Here is an 18,090-nt window from a genome sequence, read left to right as displayed (position 1 = left end):
CATAAAATAAAATTTTTAGATTTTATAAAAAAACGAAAACTTATTTTTATTAGATTTTAGAAGACTAAAAGGATAACAATTTTATTGTAAAAGATCCTTAATTTCAGGCTTATCAAAGTATTTAAATTTTAGAAAAACATGATTTAAGTAAACTTTTTGTTGGAAAAAATTAATTGATTTAGCTAATAAATCTCTGTATATGTTACAAACAAAAAAGGCTTTGTACTCTGAAAGTATTGACATAGACTAATTCTTTCGATATTTTTGTATTCACAGAATCGTTTTGGCCGTTTTCCAATTGAATCAATAAATATAATAGATTAATTAATTTCTGTCAAACTCTCTTTCTGTATTATTTAAAGATTTGCGTCACGAAACGAAAAAAAGCGATATTTTCATCTATTAAAATAACGTCTTCATACTTGGTTGCCAGGTGACGCGCCGTGGCGGAGGCGCCCAAAGCTCGGTTCCGCGACTCTACGCGGGCGTATAAAATCGGTCCTCCACCGACAGGAGCCGTCAGTACGAAACAACACCTCTGACAGAGAAACTCGACTCTCGGGATCTGCTCACTGGCCTGCAATATGCACCTCTTGCGCTTTACATACGTTTAGATTTACACGCGAGATAATATCGAAAAACAAAATTATCGCGGGGGGGAACACTGGATGTAAACTGGATATAAATTTCCATACAGCCATTCCACAAAGATATTTTGCAATTGCAACGCTGATGAACAATGTTTTGTTTGTCGATCGGTGGCGTTGATGAACCAACCAGCTGGTGAACTAATTGGCGACAAGTCTATTAGCTTACAAAACCGAAGACCACGCCTTCGGGATAATTGTGTAATTACAGTGCGATTAATCGAGATGAATCTCTACGATGTGATAATAATTTGCTCTGCAAATTTGCAAATAAGAGCCGTATTCTGTGATCGATATGTGAGTTGATATTAGCTGACGTGTCTGGTTAGTGTGTTCATTCTCTGTCAACAATTTCGCGTACAGTCCGAACTCGGTGCAACAGGTCAGTCAAGTAGTCACAATGATCACGATTTGACGTGATTTTCGTTTTTAATTAAAAATGCAGGCGTAAGATAATGTAATTATCTCTTCTAATATATTTAAGAAAAATTAACAATAATACTTTTCAAATTTAAAATTATATATAAAAGATACACGATTTCTAATGTAGTTATAACTATATAAAATGTAATTGAATTATTTTCGCAAATAATAATTAAAACTTCGTATAAATCTGACTAAAAAAAAATAATTATGTTTTATTAATAAATTGCACGAACGTTAAAATAACACCTGCATAACACCTTAGACATTTCATGACAATCAGTTAAATAAAATTTATTTGCATCCAATTTGGCAATTACAACACGAGTAATACGTCTAGTTCCGTACTTGTAATTATCGTAGCCGGTATAATTGCGAACGCAGCCGGGATTGAAAATATGCAACGCGCAAAACTGTGATTAGGTACGTTCCACTCGGACGAAAATGACTCCTTGTTCGCAGGCTCGTTCACAGGTTCGCCTTTTGCAAACGTGTATTTATAGTGTGGTAATGCTGACGGGGTTCGATAATCGTAAAAATAAACGGTACATCGCGACTTGCGTAAGATTCCCTCAAATGCCCCATCTCGCCGCGATATGCGACGTGTTTTCTCTGCAATAAAGTAAAGACTCCCAATAAACGGTGGCCCGATAGAAAACACACACGCAGAAACGCACGCAAATAATTTTCTAACTCGTAACAAGGGCTCTTACATACGTACGTTAAACAATCGTATGGTATTTTCAACATGCATGTAAAAGAAATCTCATAACAGGATATTCGTTATATAAAAATTGTAAGCTCTTAATACAAAAGTACAATTTCTAGAGAAATATATTTTTTGAATATATTCTGATAGAATAGGTAAAATCACATGCAAAATATTAGTAAATAATTATTATGTTTACACTATTTATTGCACAAATTATAATGCAATGATTAATAAAATAACCAGTAGTACTAGTTAAATAGACTGCATTTAATGAATTATGAGATATTTTAATACATAAAATCGCCAATTTTATCTAGTACGATAACTAGTTTTCACCCGAGAGATGTAAACTACATGCTTTGCTCAAAATGTTAATAAAATTATCATGCACGCGCAATTTATTCGCCAGGCAGGCGTGAGCGATGCAATCGTGTTGCGTTCGAATCAGTAATAATTGTAAACTTAATGAGCAATTCGTACGCGATTTAATGATCATATCTCACGCGGGCTAATTTGCATCGGTCGCGCGCACCGTAAATAACGCAGGCCGCAATCCCGTTTCGAATGTCAATAATGTCGACAGTCTTTTTTTTTAATATTGTGAAATATGCTCTTCACGGAACAACGTGCGTCGGGTTACGCGACGGTTCACCGGTGCATTGACATTATCGCGAGGAACTATCGCATTTCAGAATATATGCAGCGGACGGTGAGCGCGCAAATGCTCTGCCGTCTGCTCCGCGAGAGAGTTCTGTTCCTTGCAAAAATTCTCCGGTACTTCGAACCGGCACGGTCGACTGCCGCAAATTTATCGTACGCGATTATGCAAGCGCACTCGTATAATTGGCGACGCGACTTTGCGCAGCCTTTGTCGGCAATTTATCTACGCAACGCGTAGATTTGCGCGGGAGCAGGCTTTCCCATTTCAGAGCGATCGATATTTACGATCCGTTTGTAATCAGCAGTCCGCGCGTGTAAAATTCTCGTCGTCCGTTTGCTGACTTTGATGACAGAATGTCACGCGAATCGATCTTGCTTTAAATTAAAATAAACGGAAGGCATATCTATTTAAAGTTAGAAGATTTTAAGAATATAATCTTAATCAATTTTAATGTGTATAACTATACGTAATGAAATGCGTGAAATCTCTCTGGTATGTATAATCTGCGGATAATTCTAGCTTCGGGCTACTCCACCTTCGACAGGTCGACGTACGGGTAATATAGGTTCTTGTCTAACGCTCACTAGCAACTGGAGCATGAAAGCATTATACGTGCATATTCGCTCACATGCGCGCCAGCCGATGACTTCTCTAATATCCAATTTCCTTCGCATCGGCTTAGCTTCTTCAGCGTCACGCTACAACATTTGGTTTGAATGTCAAACGTCATTTAAGCGCAAACGAGTCATAATTAATTTGCTATTAATTAAATAAATGACAGGTTATGTTATTTTATTATTAAATGTCATGATATGTTGCAATTTATCAATTTCTATAATTTTATTCAAATATTTGTACTGTTTCCATTTTTATAGGAATATAAAATATACTTTTCTAATCTTTTGAATTTAAAATATTAAATGTCTTTGTTTGCAATATTGTTAAAAAATATTAATAACTAGGTACATCTTGTTTTTACTTTATCTGTAATATCATATTTATGGCGAACTTATAATGTGTATTTCTTAAAATGTAGTTTTATTGTTTAAAGCACCCTTGAATTTTATTTTTATAAGAAAAGCATGACAAAAAGATACAAGTAAAAAAGTAAGTGTGAACAAATTTGAGGTATGTAATAAATGATTTAATTGACGTTTTATCAAGCAATATCACATTTGACGCAACGGTGAATTTGCTAGGGTTCAATCAAGCACTCGTAAAATTGCGGATAGTCGGAACTTTATAGAGACGATGATGTAATTGCATTCCACGCGATTCGTGCCGATGTTCATGAGGTTTTATCTCTGGAATGTTACAATGATAATACTGTTATCGTCACTGTTCACGAAATATCACAGGAATAACTTAAAGATTCGATCATATCGCAAATTCCGCGACATAATTGCATAAACAGTTATAAAAATATTAATCGTGTTGATTCATTTACTGAAAAAGATTCCAAGTATTTACATTTTTTATTATTACATTCTAAAATAATATTATTTTAATATTTAACCTTCCATTACGATATTGTCGAATAAACGCTATTGCCAGAAATTGATTAAAACAAAGAATTCAAAAAAGCTTAGTTAAAAAGACTCAATTTAAAAAAATCTAGTTTCTGTAAATTATTTAAAATACTAGCATTAGAAATACAATTTATGATAATAATCGGATATCCATAATCCACACAATATTTAAAAAAATTAGAATATTTTAATAAAAACATTATTTTTTTTCACAATTAATATTAATAACTTTGATTGCTGAACACATCTAGTCAACGACAAATCTACCGATAGCGCAACAAGCAGCATTTAAAACAGTGAAAAATGACGTAAGAATTAACGTGCAGTGCGGAAAGAAAAGTGTGCACTATCTCACCGGAAACAGTAGTAGCGAAATGCGTCGACAGTGAGGCCGCAAGAGCGAAAATCCGTCAAGATGCAGCCACTCGTCCTTCCCTTTTTGCTGCTATCTTTAACGGTAAGGCATAAGCGCAACGCGACTAACGCATATATTGACGTGTGATTTACCGCGCCATTAAGGCCGGCCGTCCGGTTGCAGCCTCAATGTCAAACTCGTATATCAAACGTGGGCGAAATTGTTCGTAAATATGTTCCGGCACATGTCACGAACATCGCGCCGCCGGTTCCCGATCACTGAGGTCGATCGCGTAATTTCTTCTTAGAAATGGAAAGGTAATGGATGACAATTTTTGCGTTACAATTCACGAGAGACTATAGTTTCCATCGAAGCACGAAATGGTGACATTCTAACAGATGAGATTCACACCGGACTAGAGAAATGAAGACTAAAATGAAAAAATGCGTAAAAGGTGAAAAAGTTCATTGACCATTATGTGACTGAGGCTTTAACAAATTTTATTCTCGAATTTTTGATACTAAATATTTACATAGAAGCCTTATTTTCAATATTCTTCTATTAATTAGTTTTGACAACTGTGTGTTAAAATGTTTAATTAGAAATATATAATATTTATAATCGATAAAAATTCACATAGATAAGTTTACAAAAATTTTTTAGAGTTTATCTCCTACATTTATTGATTTTTGTGAGACGGATTAAATCAGACTGTTTTAGTATCTATTTTCCTTCCTTAATCCACGATGCTTTCTCGGTCGACGGTGAGACTTCCGTCGACGAGGTAATAAAAAAGTGTTACACAATAACAGAGTCTTTTTATGATAATAAGAATTTTTTATAAGAGAGCGTAGCTTTATCTATATAAACATGTGCAGTGGAGAGATTCTCTTAAAATACATGCATATATTTTGGACGAAGGTTAATGCACCGGCACGTATATAGTTAATGTCATTCGGCATGCTAGTTAGAATAGAAATTTCGGAGAAATTTATAAAGCAGACTCATATTTGAAGCGAATAAAATTGAATATTAAATAAATTAAATAGAGAGCAATAACAAAGAAACTTTTAAATTAATTAGGATTCTAATAATAATATTATATAAATATTATAAACTAAAAATTTAGAGAAATTGATCAAATTATCTGTTCCACTTTTAATACGATGCAAATAACAACTAATTATATATGTTATATTTTCTAGAGAATTATAATAAATGTTATAATGTATGCTGTAAAAGAATTCATTTTTCATTACATATTGTCCTTTTATAAATTTCCGGTTGTCAGATTCAGATCAAAGTGTCATGTTACATATTAACTGATCATGTTTGTGTGAAATGAAAAATACATTCAAGCGTGACGAAAGCAATTTTGTGAAAAAAGAGAAGAGTATTACTTTGCTCTTCTAAAAAAAGGTAATATCGCAGGATGTTAATTGGGACAAACGATCACACATCAGCCTTGTAGACTAACGTCATCATAATATTATCTCAACCGGATCGGCTTGTACGTAAAACGATGTTCTATTAGCATAATCTAAGCGCTACTGGCGCCTAATTATAGACAATTTAAAGACGTGCGAGGATCGTTCTTTCTGCGTAAACGAGCGGCGACACGCGGAGAGGTTTCGGAATTAATTGAACTTTCACAGATGACTCGATATTCGCACAGTCAGGTTTCGGTAACCTATATGCGGTAGATTATGCCATGAGTAACTAGTACGCCGAATGCTGAGTAGGAAGTCTCGCTTAACGCATTCCTGCGGCTAAGTGTTGCCGGCGTAGCGTATTTTTAGAATGGCAGAATAATATAATCGGAGCCGAATGTGCAACTTCCTGCCACATGATCCGAAATCGAATCTCAGTCGCTACAAAAATTCTTTCTTCGAGAGAGTGGCGATAAATTTTATAATCTCTATAAATACTTCTCTCTCTCAAGAGTGAGGATTAATATATTTATTCCTCGCGCAGAAACTCTTGCCTCATTTCACACACGTGACAAAGAATTCTTTTAAGCTGCAAGTTTTCCGTCTTTTCATAAATTTTATCATCAATTATTGCTTCTTTCGCATCACTGCAGTTTTGTACGGTCATAAGATTAGAAAATTAGAAGGTGAATACGTGCATACGTAGAAACATTAAAACACGATAAACTAGATTTGTAGGACACCGAAATTTTCACAAGAGACTGTTTTATTTTTTACGTTCGCTCGTAAAATTGCAGTTTTCATTCACACAGACATATTTGACATGTTTATGTGGCGGCTATTCGTCTTCATTATTGTAGGAGCACGGCGCCAGAGGTTTACGCCGACCCCCGCATGTCCCCAATGTGTTTGCCTCCAAATCGCGACGACGTCTTTATTTTCTCCGTATATCCGTTTCGTTTAATGGCTCGTGAGATTTCTTCGGATTGAGAGTGGAACCGAATTTATTTGACTGGTACCGAGAAGACACCCGTTGTCGGCGAGCCCCTTCGTTGTTGTCATCGTCTTTTCGTTCACGTCGAAAGATTTTATATATTGGACGTTTAAGTGTTTGTAGTTTATAACTAATTGCATATAGAAGAGGAATAAATGGCGAACTCCTCTATTCAAAACATCTCGTTGAAATCTTCGTGAAGACACGCGGAAGAGTACATAGAATAAATGCATTGCGTAAATAACGTAGAGTTATCTATTTTGACTCTAACGGAGTGTAACAGCATAAAATAACGTGTTACGTAGAAGATTTGTATTTTAGACGGAAATAATAATATTAAGATTGGAATATGTGATACCTAAATTTCTTGCAATAAATTTTTCGACGTAATGATCGCGTTTTTCTTTTAATACCGAAATATGATCTTTTTAATTGTTCTATTATTTATCAGAAATCTCTTTATCCGTTAAGTAATAGATAAAGAAATTTAAGAAAGCATTTTGTTAAAAGAATTTTGATGTTTGATCGAATAAAACGCACCTATAAAAAGATCGTCGCGATGCATGGTCGCGCAGCAGGTTTGTCATTATGCGCCGCATTTATAGGGCGATGGGGATTTAACAGCTTGAGTGGCCACGAAAATAACACGCTGAAAATAAGCGGTAAGAGATTCGATGCTATAGGTATCATCGCGAGACGATCGGCTCGACGCCGTCGATCTTGATTATCGTAAAAAGGAAGACGCGCCGCGGCGCTGCCTCATGCAGGCGCACTCAACTACTTCACTCTCGTCGGTGACATTACGCATAATCAGCTAAAGCTGGGCGCTTAGAAATCTGACGAAGTGCAGAACGATCTCCTAATTCGTGTTTCTATATAGGTACTACTGCTCATCGCTGTAAATGCGGATAAATGGAAATAGAAGGATTTACATTATTTCCATGCTGTGATAAATAACAAGAAATTAATACAGAAATGTATCGTATTTCTTATTCAATTATAAAGCGTTTCTTGCTGTTGGCTAAATTAATGAGATATTAAGTTGACAAACTAAACACAGGAAGTGAAGAATTGTATTACACGAGGCGGTTAATTAGACGACTGGGACGACCTGCGCGCGACGTAATCTCGGAGAACCGGAGGAAATTATTTAACCGTTCACAAAGAAAATGGTTCTTTCTTAATCGCGTGTTCATACGTTACTCGGTGATACGCAGAGTGTACACACGACCGTATTTTATCGCTATGTAAACACCTAATGTGGCCGAGGTGCTACATATGAGGAGCTATACATATACTTACGCAGATACTCGACTAAATTATGGTTCGTTCGTTATTATTTACGATATGTATGATGCGATTCGATAAATTGTGATATTAGCTTGCTAGCTGAAATTATTTTGCCTGAATGCGGTACTTTTGCGCAATCGCCTCTGCTGAAATGGACATTTTTATCAGCGCAAGCGTTTGAAAACGATGGCCAATCTAGATATGTATAATAAATTTTTTAAATATTTACTTCGCTTGAAAACTGGATTCAATTAGTGACCAATACTTAGAGATTATACTTTGTTTATAATAATTTAAAAAACCAAAGGCCTAACAATATATAGTTCTTGAAGAGAGAAAAAAAGAAACAGCTACATTAAAAACTTTCTTCTTTATTTAAATAATTATTTTACACCTTATTTTATCCCTATGTCTTATATATATATATATATATATATATATATATATATATATATATATTCATATCCGGATTTGAAATTAGTAAGATATTTCTATATTCCATTTCTTTATGTCGTTCTCTCTTAATGGAAAATGGAATCTTTCATATTTCGGCTTGAACGTTGAACGTTCTACGCCACTGTGCATTCATTGTTCGCCGCCGATTTATAAATTCACTCATGCGATATTCATACAATTAACATCGTGCGATCTCGCGTACACAAACGGCAAGCAAGTTGACATTCATCCCGAGTTAATCCAATTGGAGAGAGAGGAGTGTCAGTTTGGGCGCGGCTTGATGTGCAGTTCGCCGATTAAACCTGGTTGAAAATGAACGGTCAGCCTCAATCGAGCAGCGTCACTCTTTCAGAATGATCCCCGACGTGTAAAATGTCGAATTATGTTGTTGTATTCTATACGTCACGCAGAGACATATCGCTAAGAAAACTCGAGCGAGTTAGAGTACTAGTGAAATAAAACTTTAACTTGTCTAATAGAGAGTAGAGATTGTAATATGTGTGTTGTAATTTATAGTAAAATAGTAATACATACTTCTTTAGCCTAATCGAGATATAAAAGATGTAGTAAATTTATTCAATATTATATTCAGGTTTAATTCCCATTCATTATTAAAAACTAATATACGTTTTAATTTGAAAAATGTTGATTAAATGAACGTATCGCAGTATGTACATTCAACACATGTAACATATTTCATATATTCAACAAAACAAAAACTTTTACTCGTTTTTAATAATCTTTTGTTAAAATATAAGGAGAATTTAGAATAATATTGTAGATAATATTGTCAGAGAATTAACAAGGTTACTTAGTAATAGTAAAGCAGTGCGGGAGCGATTCGTAGCAAGAGAAATGATTTATTGCTGCAGAGATACTAGCAAGCTGATGGAAGAAGCTCGAGGTATAGATTAAGCGAGGATTCTCTCTTTCTCTCTCTCACGTACACCGGTATCCGTACCACAACCGGGCCACGTGGCGCGTACAACGTGATAATACTTTGATCGAGATTCAGGTCGAATCGCGCATCTTACATCTCCAAGCTACCGTTTGATCGCTTAGTTAACCTTGATGATCTTACGTGGCGATTTGACGAGGAAGCAAAAATGTTCTACTATCTTGATATAGTAGAGGTCTTGATGCTTTTAAGCTATTTTGGTGTCTTTACGCAGGATATTCCAGAACATGCATCATGAATGTAACTTCTATGTAATTTATGTCGGAACGATCATACACACACAGAATAACATTCAACAAGAACAAGATATAACATTCTGTTATAATTTTCTTTTAAATTTTAATTATTTCTTTTAATTAGTCTTTTTAATGATTTCGAATGTGCTGTATTAATTATTATCTCTGATTTTCTATGTGTGTTATACCTTCCTATAAAAATAGATTTGTTTGAGAACCGTGCGTCTAAAAGGTGTTCTTGCGTACTCGTGCTAATTTCCAGGACCGAATTCGCGACCGGTGTTTATTTCTGTGCATTAGCGAAACAGTGGGTGCGGTAACCGTGCAAATGTAAAATGCTCGTCCGCGCGCCAGAGAAACGGAAAGGGTGACGCGAAATTATGGCTGTCAAGACGTAAATTTAGACGACGATTTGCCACCGTTTCGGTCCGCCTGCATTCTATTCACCTCGTCTGGCTAAAGTCGCAACAATAAGTCCGCTGGAAATAAAAAGCGAAGTGTAATCCCGTCACAAATCGAAATGCAGAGAAGATAAGAAGGTTTATTACCTAAAAAATATATCTTCTAACTTCTGACTGTTTTTTAATCTATTGTTTGCAAAATTTTCGCATCTCACGGTGCATTTCACAGTGTAGCAATTAATGCACGGAAATCGAGAATTTTTATCAAGCATACAAGCATAAATCACCCGTCTGCATCGGGCAAAATGGGTGTGTCGCTTCCTATTAATTTATTTCGCAGATTGACATCAGCATGGTCGCACATACACTCTGCTGATTTCATTTTGACGTCTAGAAAAATTGGAATGCACGCGAGAATGTCATTCATTACCTAGTACCCGTTCAACGGAATGCTCGGATCTATGATCTTGAATGCCGAGGCTGCGAAATTTAGTCTATGAAGTCACGATTTATTATCTTTTGCATGAAATTCTTGGCTGGCACGGCCAAGTTAGCACATGTTATACCTACTGTTTCAGTGTGGTGTGAAATTTGGCAGCGGTCATCTGATAGATGGAATTTTCACGGAGCCGACTTTGGAACCGGGTTATAATTTGGTGGCGGTGGTCCCACGTGGCGCCTTGGCACTGAACGTGACCGAACTCCGTCGCACGCAGAACTATCTTGGTAAGAGAAACAGGAATTTATGACTATTGATGAAGATAAATTAAGATGGCTGAACTATTTTCATTCAGCTCCACGCTAAACCTTGCATCGAACATTTTAAGCGCGTGGGTGCCCCATTTATTTAAGTATATAAGATCGCCAATATTAAGCAATATATTTCATATTTTGGAGCCTATACTGTAACATCACATTTTTAATTATTAAGTTTATTTATTAATGTATTTTAATGCCTCCTATCTTCTGAAGCCGCAACGTTACAAAACGTATAAAATTTCTTTGATAAAAAATGATAAAGAAGCTGAGAGAGAGAGAGAGAGAGAGAGAGAGAGAGAGAGAGAGAGAGAGAGAGAGAGACAGAGAGAGAGAGAGAGAGAGACAATAATTTCTTTATTACGGGATATAAATTAATGTCAACGCAACTTTGTGCATATGCAACTTAGTGCATTTTGCAATGTAAATTGGACGTTACATGATCAGGACGTGACTAGCGACTCTTTTTACTGACGTCCAGATACTGATCAGCGCTAACATTAATTGCGCGGTTGGCGCCAGATAGAATAATTCAGTATTGCTTTGGATTTCGTGGAAAGCGCAGGCAACCGGTTGCGAGGAATGCATTTCCACCTACCATGATTTCTTACTGTTTATGCACTGTTTACGGGTAACCCGTTACATAGCGTGGTCGTTAAATAGCGACCGCACCCGACGTTTAAGATCATCATCGTCCCGCGAATATGATTACGTCGTCCGCGCGAAAAATTAATTTACGACGAGCATTCTGCTTGCGAGATAAAAAAGGTAACGTGATTTAAGAGATTAAAAATGACGATATTTATTTCAATAAAATTATGAAGTTATTATATACTGTAATAAACATGTCAAGTTACAAAAATATTAAGGATTAAGTTAGAGATTGAAAACAAATATAAATATTAGGGTAATGACGTTCACTTAATTATCTGATTAGTTATCTGTTATTACATCAGACATCTCAGTTAATTGTTTCTGAGTCTTTAAGAATACTAATTTCCCCTGTCATAAAACAAGACGTATTGCAGGTGTCGCGATTAGTGTAGTTACGACTATTGAATTTGCGAAAACCAATTAACTTTTTTTTCTTTAGAAAGCATAATGCATCAAAGACCATACCTAACTTACATAATTCATTACGCAAAATTCACGCTGTATGATTCTTAGTTTTGGAGATTATACTTTTTAAGAAATACTATGTTGAAAACTGCAAAATATTTGTAGCATAATTAATCGCGAGCTACATACATTCTTTCTTCATCTCGTTAATTAATTTAAAAGAGATATATATACATATAATGCGTTTTTTACATTTAACAAATTTTAAAAGCAATAATTATAATAAAAATTGGCTGTAAATAATATTAAATTAGCATTTTAAAAAGTATAAACCATAAAAAATTAATAGTTAATATAACAATAAATAATAAACAGTTTTAGCAATGTTTAAAACCATATTTAGACCATTACTTATTTGCTAATAGCATTATTTTGTAATAAGTTTGGTGGTGATATGCTATTTAAAAAATTTGATTAGAAATTGAGTCTCCATTACATATGAAGGCAATCATCATTGTACTGTCTTTGATGCCTTTCGAATCCATTCATCGCTCGATCGAAGTAATGTAATGATTACCTTTCACGGGATACGAATAACAGATCGTAATCAATGCGTCTCCTATATACAATGATGGCGTCGCCGATAAGCAAAATGAGTCGCCAGCAGCGTGATTAGTTGCGATCGTTAACAATACTGTCGGCACCTTCATTACCGCCGACGTGATCGCGCCTCCCATTATCCTCACTTAATCTGGGAAGATGAATGATTCAAGGGAAATCGATAGGAAATTGCGCTTCGCGTGAAATTAAATCCATCCAATCTTCAGGGAACATAAAAACATAAATTGACATAAAATTTACAAGATGTAGTTAATAAATTAATATGTATATGTATAATATGTTTATAACAAAGTAGAATATTTTGTAAGGCGATTGTAGGACGTGTTAAAATTAATTTAGGTATCAAAAATTAAATTCTGCAAATGCATTTCCGTCAGCTTTAATTCATTTGTTTTTTGTGAATTGCGCTTTTAATGTAAACGTAATTTAATCTTTCGCGGTGCGTCGTAAGTGGAACGGGGCCCGTTGTTCCGCTAAATTAGATGCACCGGCCCGTGCCACGTGGATTACATAAATCGCGCGCGGCCGTAAACTCGCTCATAAACGACTGCTATTGTGCGCGCCCAAGTCTCGTTTAAACGATCGTGCGATTGCCAACTTTAGCGTGATCCATGTCAATCGACGTGTCGAAGATCATCCTTGTTTTATAAATAGGACTAGGTAGTTTATTCGAAAATAAATGCGGTCACTGTAATTTTCTCGTTTTTAACTATACCAATATGTGTGTGATATAGGTACATATATTTGTGACGAATAAATGTTTTTAAGATATACATAGTAACTGGAACGTACTCGTTACATATAAAATGTATGGAGAGTAATTAATATTATTAGCTATTCTTTTAAATAAATGTAAACAATTTTATTACAATATTATTAATATTTCTATAATCTGCATCTCAGATGCTGCACAGAAAGTCAAATATTTCTTATAATTTAGAAAGTACGTAATAAAACACGATAATAAATTTGCAGCGATTAGATTGCAAGATGGTAGCTATTTGTTGAACGGAAATAATTTTATCAACTGGTCTGGCGAGTACAAAGGAGCTGGAACAACATTTGTTTATCGTCGTCAAAGTCCTCAGAATTTAGAAAGTTTTTCTGCCGCGGGCCCATTACAGGAACCTATAGATGTCATGGTAAGTAAAATATGATATAATATAATATAAATCATATAAAGTAACTTAATTTTTATCTTTGTCATTTATACGAAGGAAACCAACAATCATCAACGAAAACAATTATCACGTTAAATTATAAATTTCTTAAATAATCTAATAAATACATATATGCGGAAATAATAATTAATTGCAAAGACTTTCTTTATATACATTACATTTGCATTCAGCGATGTTAGTCAATTTTTGTTCATAGAATAAAAATAACTATTAATATTACATATAAAGCTTTATATCTTATCGAATATTTTGCATCCTTCGGCCAAATTGTAGACATTGTTATAACGCGACCGTAATAATGGCGGCTCTCAGAGTAACAATTGTTGCGCGCTAGCAATCGTGGGCGTTAATGAGTTCAACCGAGTTCCATTTAACCCTTTCACCGCTGATTTTCCGCTGCACATTGTCATAAATCGTATAGGTTCTACGTTTAATGATGTTAAATTGCATACTGTTCCACTTTTGGAATACTATTTGGAATTTAATAATTATAGGAACTATCTAGTAATAATTCAATAATTAAAAATTGTTTGATAATAGTTTAATAATTAAAAATTAGATCTCAATTATTTTTAATTCAGATCTACTTAAAGTATATAACATAATATAATTTTATTATTTCGTAGGTTTTGTATCAGGAACCAAACCCTGGTATTGTTTATCGATATCGGATTCCCGGAACTACAAATTTACCGAGAAGCAATCATTTTCCGCATAATTCAGGTATTATTTTATTATAACCATATATTTATAGAAAGAAAGTAATTTCGAAAGCATACTGATTTTGAAATATTTTTTAATTGTATTACAGATGAAGAATTGTTTTTTACTACTTTATTTGGATATTTTTAGGCTTTTTAATTTTATTTAAAAAAAAAATTGACAAGCAAGCAAAAATAATGCTTTAGAAGTTACTTTTCTTGAAATAATAAATACTTGATATTACATGTATGCAAAAAATTACTAAAAATGAAAAATTGTTTAATTATAGTTTCCAATAAAGGCGTTGAGCATAGCTTACAAAATAGAAGGTAAGAAGTTCATAAACTAACATTTAATTAATTTAATAAATTAAGACATTGTTTATATGCCTTTTGATAACAATAAGCGTCTCACTTTAAATTTTATATTTAATAATTAAGTAATTACAAAGAATTTAATTTTAGATTCGAAAATGAGCCAGCAGTGAGTAATGTAACGTCTCCACCGTATTTATCACGACGGTTTAGGAAAAGAAAATTTATCTGGAAAGCGATTGGTCATAGTGAGTGCAGCAAATCATGCGGCGGAGGTAAACGTGAATTAGCTGATAAGTAGTTGATTTTATGACAAGTTTTATTAGAGACCCGCGCAGGTACAAATGGTTTTGATATGTTACATAAGGTGTACAGATACTCAGACACGTGTGTATCAAGGAGCACACGCAGCAGCCGGTATCGGAGAAGAGATGCCATGGGTTGGAAAAGCTGCACGAAATTCGTCTCAGATGTAATACCATGCCATGTCCACCCAGGTGATTTTAATTTATATTTTATACGCGTAAAAAGTTTCTTATACATATAGATTATAAATACGTGATAACATTAAATAATAATTGTACAATAATTGTACAAAATAAGAATGCATAAAAACACAAAAACGCAAGTATTACAGTTGCAGAAATCTAAAATAATTATTTAAGATATTTTTTACATTCTTCTCCAAATAAAAACTGTATTCTCGAAGGTGGCGCGGCGGACCATGGAGTGACTGTTCTACTTCTTGCGGCACCGGGGTTCGCACACGGGAACTCGAGTGCGTACAGGAAGTAAGGACGTCATTAACGATGAGAATCGCTGATGGAGCTTGCACAGAACCGATAAATCTGCCGACGAGCGAAGCGTGCGAAATGCCAGCGTGTGAGGAGATTAGGCAAACGTCGACGGAGACATCCTCTCAATCACCGGCTCCGCAATGGACCGTGGGTGTTTGGTCACAGGTAATTTTGTTCAGACACATACATTATCTATATCGATAATTTGTTATATAAGAGAAGTAGAGAAAATAAAGCATAACAATATTATATAAGTTTTAATATTTAACAAAAGTTTCATTTTATAGAGCGATATTATGTCAGATTTTGAATTTATATATTTCAATATTTATTTATATTAATTATATGCTTTTATATCTATCATGGGTATAATATTTTAAAACAATTTTTCAGAACAATTTTTCTAATTTTCCTGTTATAAACAATTAAATATGTATATATATGTACAAAATACGTACAAATATTTGAATGGAGTGATTATAATTTTTTATGTCATTGATTTTTAAGTGTTCCACGTCCTGCGGCGTGGGGAGAAAAACGAGAGTCGTAACTTGCGTTACAGAAGGTGCTCCATGCGATCTCTCGGAAAAACCTGAGGCACATGAAACGTGCGACTTAGGACCATGCCTAGCGAAATCAACGCCGCTAAACGTTGTTTCTGCGAAGCTACAGAATCCGCAGTGGTTATTCACTGAGTGGTCTGACCAGGTGAGCTGTTTACCTGCACTTGCAAGCTCTATGAGAACTGAAAGTATCGTTCTAATTAAGAACTGGTATAATAAAAAGCTTATTTTTAATTTTAATAACTTATTAACAGAAGAGCTGATAAAAAATGTGCATAAGTTATTATATTTCCTAGAACATCACACTTGAAATTATATTCAGATTAAAAAATTATTATATTGATTTTACTAGCAATCTCTAATTATCGACTTTAGTGCTCGGCAGAATGTGGCACTGGAGTTCAGACTCGGAGAGTTCTTTGCGAGACGAATTCTGACGAAGAACATTGCGATGAATCGAGTCGACCTGAGACTTCCAGAGATTGCTCGAGCAATAGAACTTGCAGCGGTCAATGGTTCACAGGACCATGGGCGGAGGTCAGGCTTAATTAAATATAATTGTGCAATAAAGCTATGAAAAATAATTTTAAAATAGAAAGTCGTATTATAAAGATTATAACGTGTTGATTGTGTGTCGTTGTGTATACACACATATATATTATAAGAATCCATAGCAAAAGAATATATATAATTATGTTTGCTTCACTATTTTCGTAATTATCTCAATATAAAAATATTTTTAAAATTAATTATTAATGTGACGAGAATTATTTTACATTCTCTAGTGTTCTTCAGACTGCGACGTGGGTGAGCAAGTTAGAGACGTCGTATGTGTTACAACTCTTCGAGGCTCTCTACGTGTCGTCTTAGACATGAATTGTCCTGCGAACAAACCGGAAAGTAGAAGATCGTGCAGAGAGCGTCCCTGCACATCTACTTGGTTCATATCTGACTGGACGCCGGTAAATATTTATTTTATCACAAGTTAAAATCACAAGATTAAAAATTTTAAGGGTTACGGCAGAACTCGGTAAATTTACTTGTTTCCAAAAATCGGTTCGCAGTGTTCGCGATCTTGTGGTAAAGGTGTACAGAAACGCGAAGTTCGATGCCTGAATCCAGATGGCCAATTACCCGAATCATATCAGATTCATTGCCGAGAGGAGGATCGACCAGTATCTCGAAGAACATGCAACGATTATCCTTGCAGAGATGATCTACGCGCGCCTGAAAATTCTCACAGGGTCGTTCAAATCCAGGACGATTCCGAAATAACAAACGGTAAACGAACTTTTAAATTTGAGATACAGATAATATAATTTACCCTTGATATATGTAAAACATTATATATAAAATGATACTTTTTCCATTATATATTAACATTTTATTTATTTCAGGTGTTGAAGACAATCCACTTTGCAAAGACAAAATGCCTAACTGCAATTTAGTCACACAAGCTCGGCTCTGCTCTTATCAATTTTATCAAGACTCTTGCTGCCTGTCATGTTCTCGAGGCAAGCAGGATTTTGAATAGAAATCCCCCCCCCCCTCGATCAATCATGTTTATTACGACTTTTTAATGCAAAAAAAAAACTGCCTTCAGTAGTATTCCCCGTTAGTATATATCGCCAATTAAAACCCTATTTTTGTCGCCTATTGGTACAAATAACTTTTAATAATTAATAGATAGTAAAACTTTTGTACGTTTTATATGTATAGAAGTATAGATATGCATGCTGCAGAGCAATTTTAATACGAAGTCCACGATTTCGTTCGAGCAAGATATTTGATAAAGAAACAGAAGAGACTGATCGCGTGTAATTGCCGGTTCGTTGTAGTGATCTGATGCAGCATTTAAATCCGCACTGTTCTCGAATAACCGTAAATATATATATTGTGCATTAATAAATGTTACGCTTTTTTCTTCTTCGTTGTTCCTTGCTACCTTTTATTTCTCTGCTTCCTTTTTATTTCAACGTTCTAATATTAGTACAAGGAATTTTAC

The 18,090-nt window shown here is 34.7% G+C and overlaps 1 protein-coding gene across 6 annotated transcripts; it reads left to right on the top strand.

Annotated features, from left to right (window-relative positions):
- The first annotated feature begins 515 nt into the window (after window positions 1-515).
- LOC139817918 (thrombospondin type-1 domain-containing protein 4) lies at window positions 516-18,012 on the top strand. 6 transcript variants are annotated; one of them, XM_071786257.1, is made up of 14 exons: window positions 516-944; window positions 4,224-4,429; window positions 10,671-10,818; window positions 13,504-13,670; window positions 14,336-14,432; window positions 14,701-14,740; window positions 14,876-15,000; window positions 15,093-15,222; window positions 15,435-15,687; window positions 16,030-16,230; window positions 16,461-16,622; window positions 16,871-17,047; window positions 17,150-17,366; window positions 17,483-18,012. In XM_071786257.1, exons 2-14 carry the CDS (start codon window positions 4,388-4,390, stop codon window positions 17,617-17,619), a joined length of 1,896 nt encoding a protein of 631 aa, XP_071642358.1. In that variant the 5' UTR covers window positions 516-944; window positions 4,224-4,387; the 3' UTR covers window positions 17,620-18,012. The 6 variants fall into 6 exon arrangements, with proteins under 6 accessions (XP_071642358.1, XP_071642350.1, XP_071642318.1 ...); XM_071786249.1 differs by having other exon boundaries at window positions 516-1,029; window positions 4,246-4,429; XM_071786217.1 differs by having other exon boundaries at window positions 516-1,029.
- The last annotated feature ends 78 nt before the right edge of the window (window positions 18,013-18,090 follow it).

This window comes from Temnothorax longispinosus, chromosome 1, assembly GCF_030848805.1.
Source record: "Temnothorax longispinosus isolate EJ_2023e chromosome 1, Tlon_JGU_v1, whole genome shotgun sequence".
Taxonomy (NCBI): Eukaryota; Metazoa; Arthropoda; class Insecta; order Hymenoptera; family Formicidae; genus Temnothorax; species Temnothorax longispinosus.
The sequence above is the reverse complement of the archived record's forward strand: the minus strand, read 5'-3'. Positions and strand labels throughout refer to the sequence as shown.

What these genes read in the sequence shown, in the direction of transcription:
- LOC139817918 (XM_071786257.1), top strand. Translation starts at nt 4,388, where the DNA reads ATGCAGCCACTCGTCCTTCCCTTTTTGCTGCTATCTTTAACG. An exon ending in AGGAACCTATAGATGTCATG is followed by an intron (nt 13,671 to 14,335) that starts GTAAGTAAAATA and finishes ATTATTTCGTAG; the next exon opens with GTTTTGTATCAGGAACCAAA. An exon ending in CAGCAAATCATGCGGCGGAG is followed by an intron (nt 15,001 to 15,092) that starts GTAAACGTGAAT and finishes ATGTTACATAAG; the next exon opens with GTGTACAGATACTCAGACAC.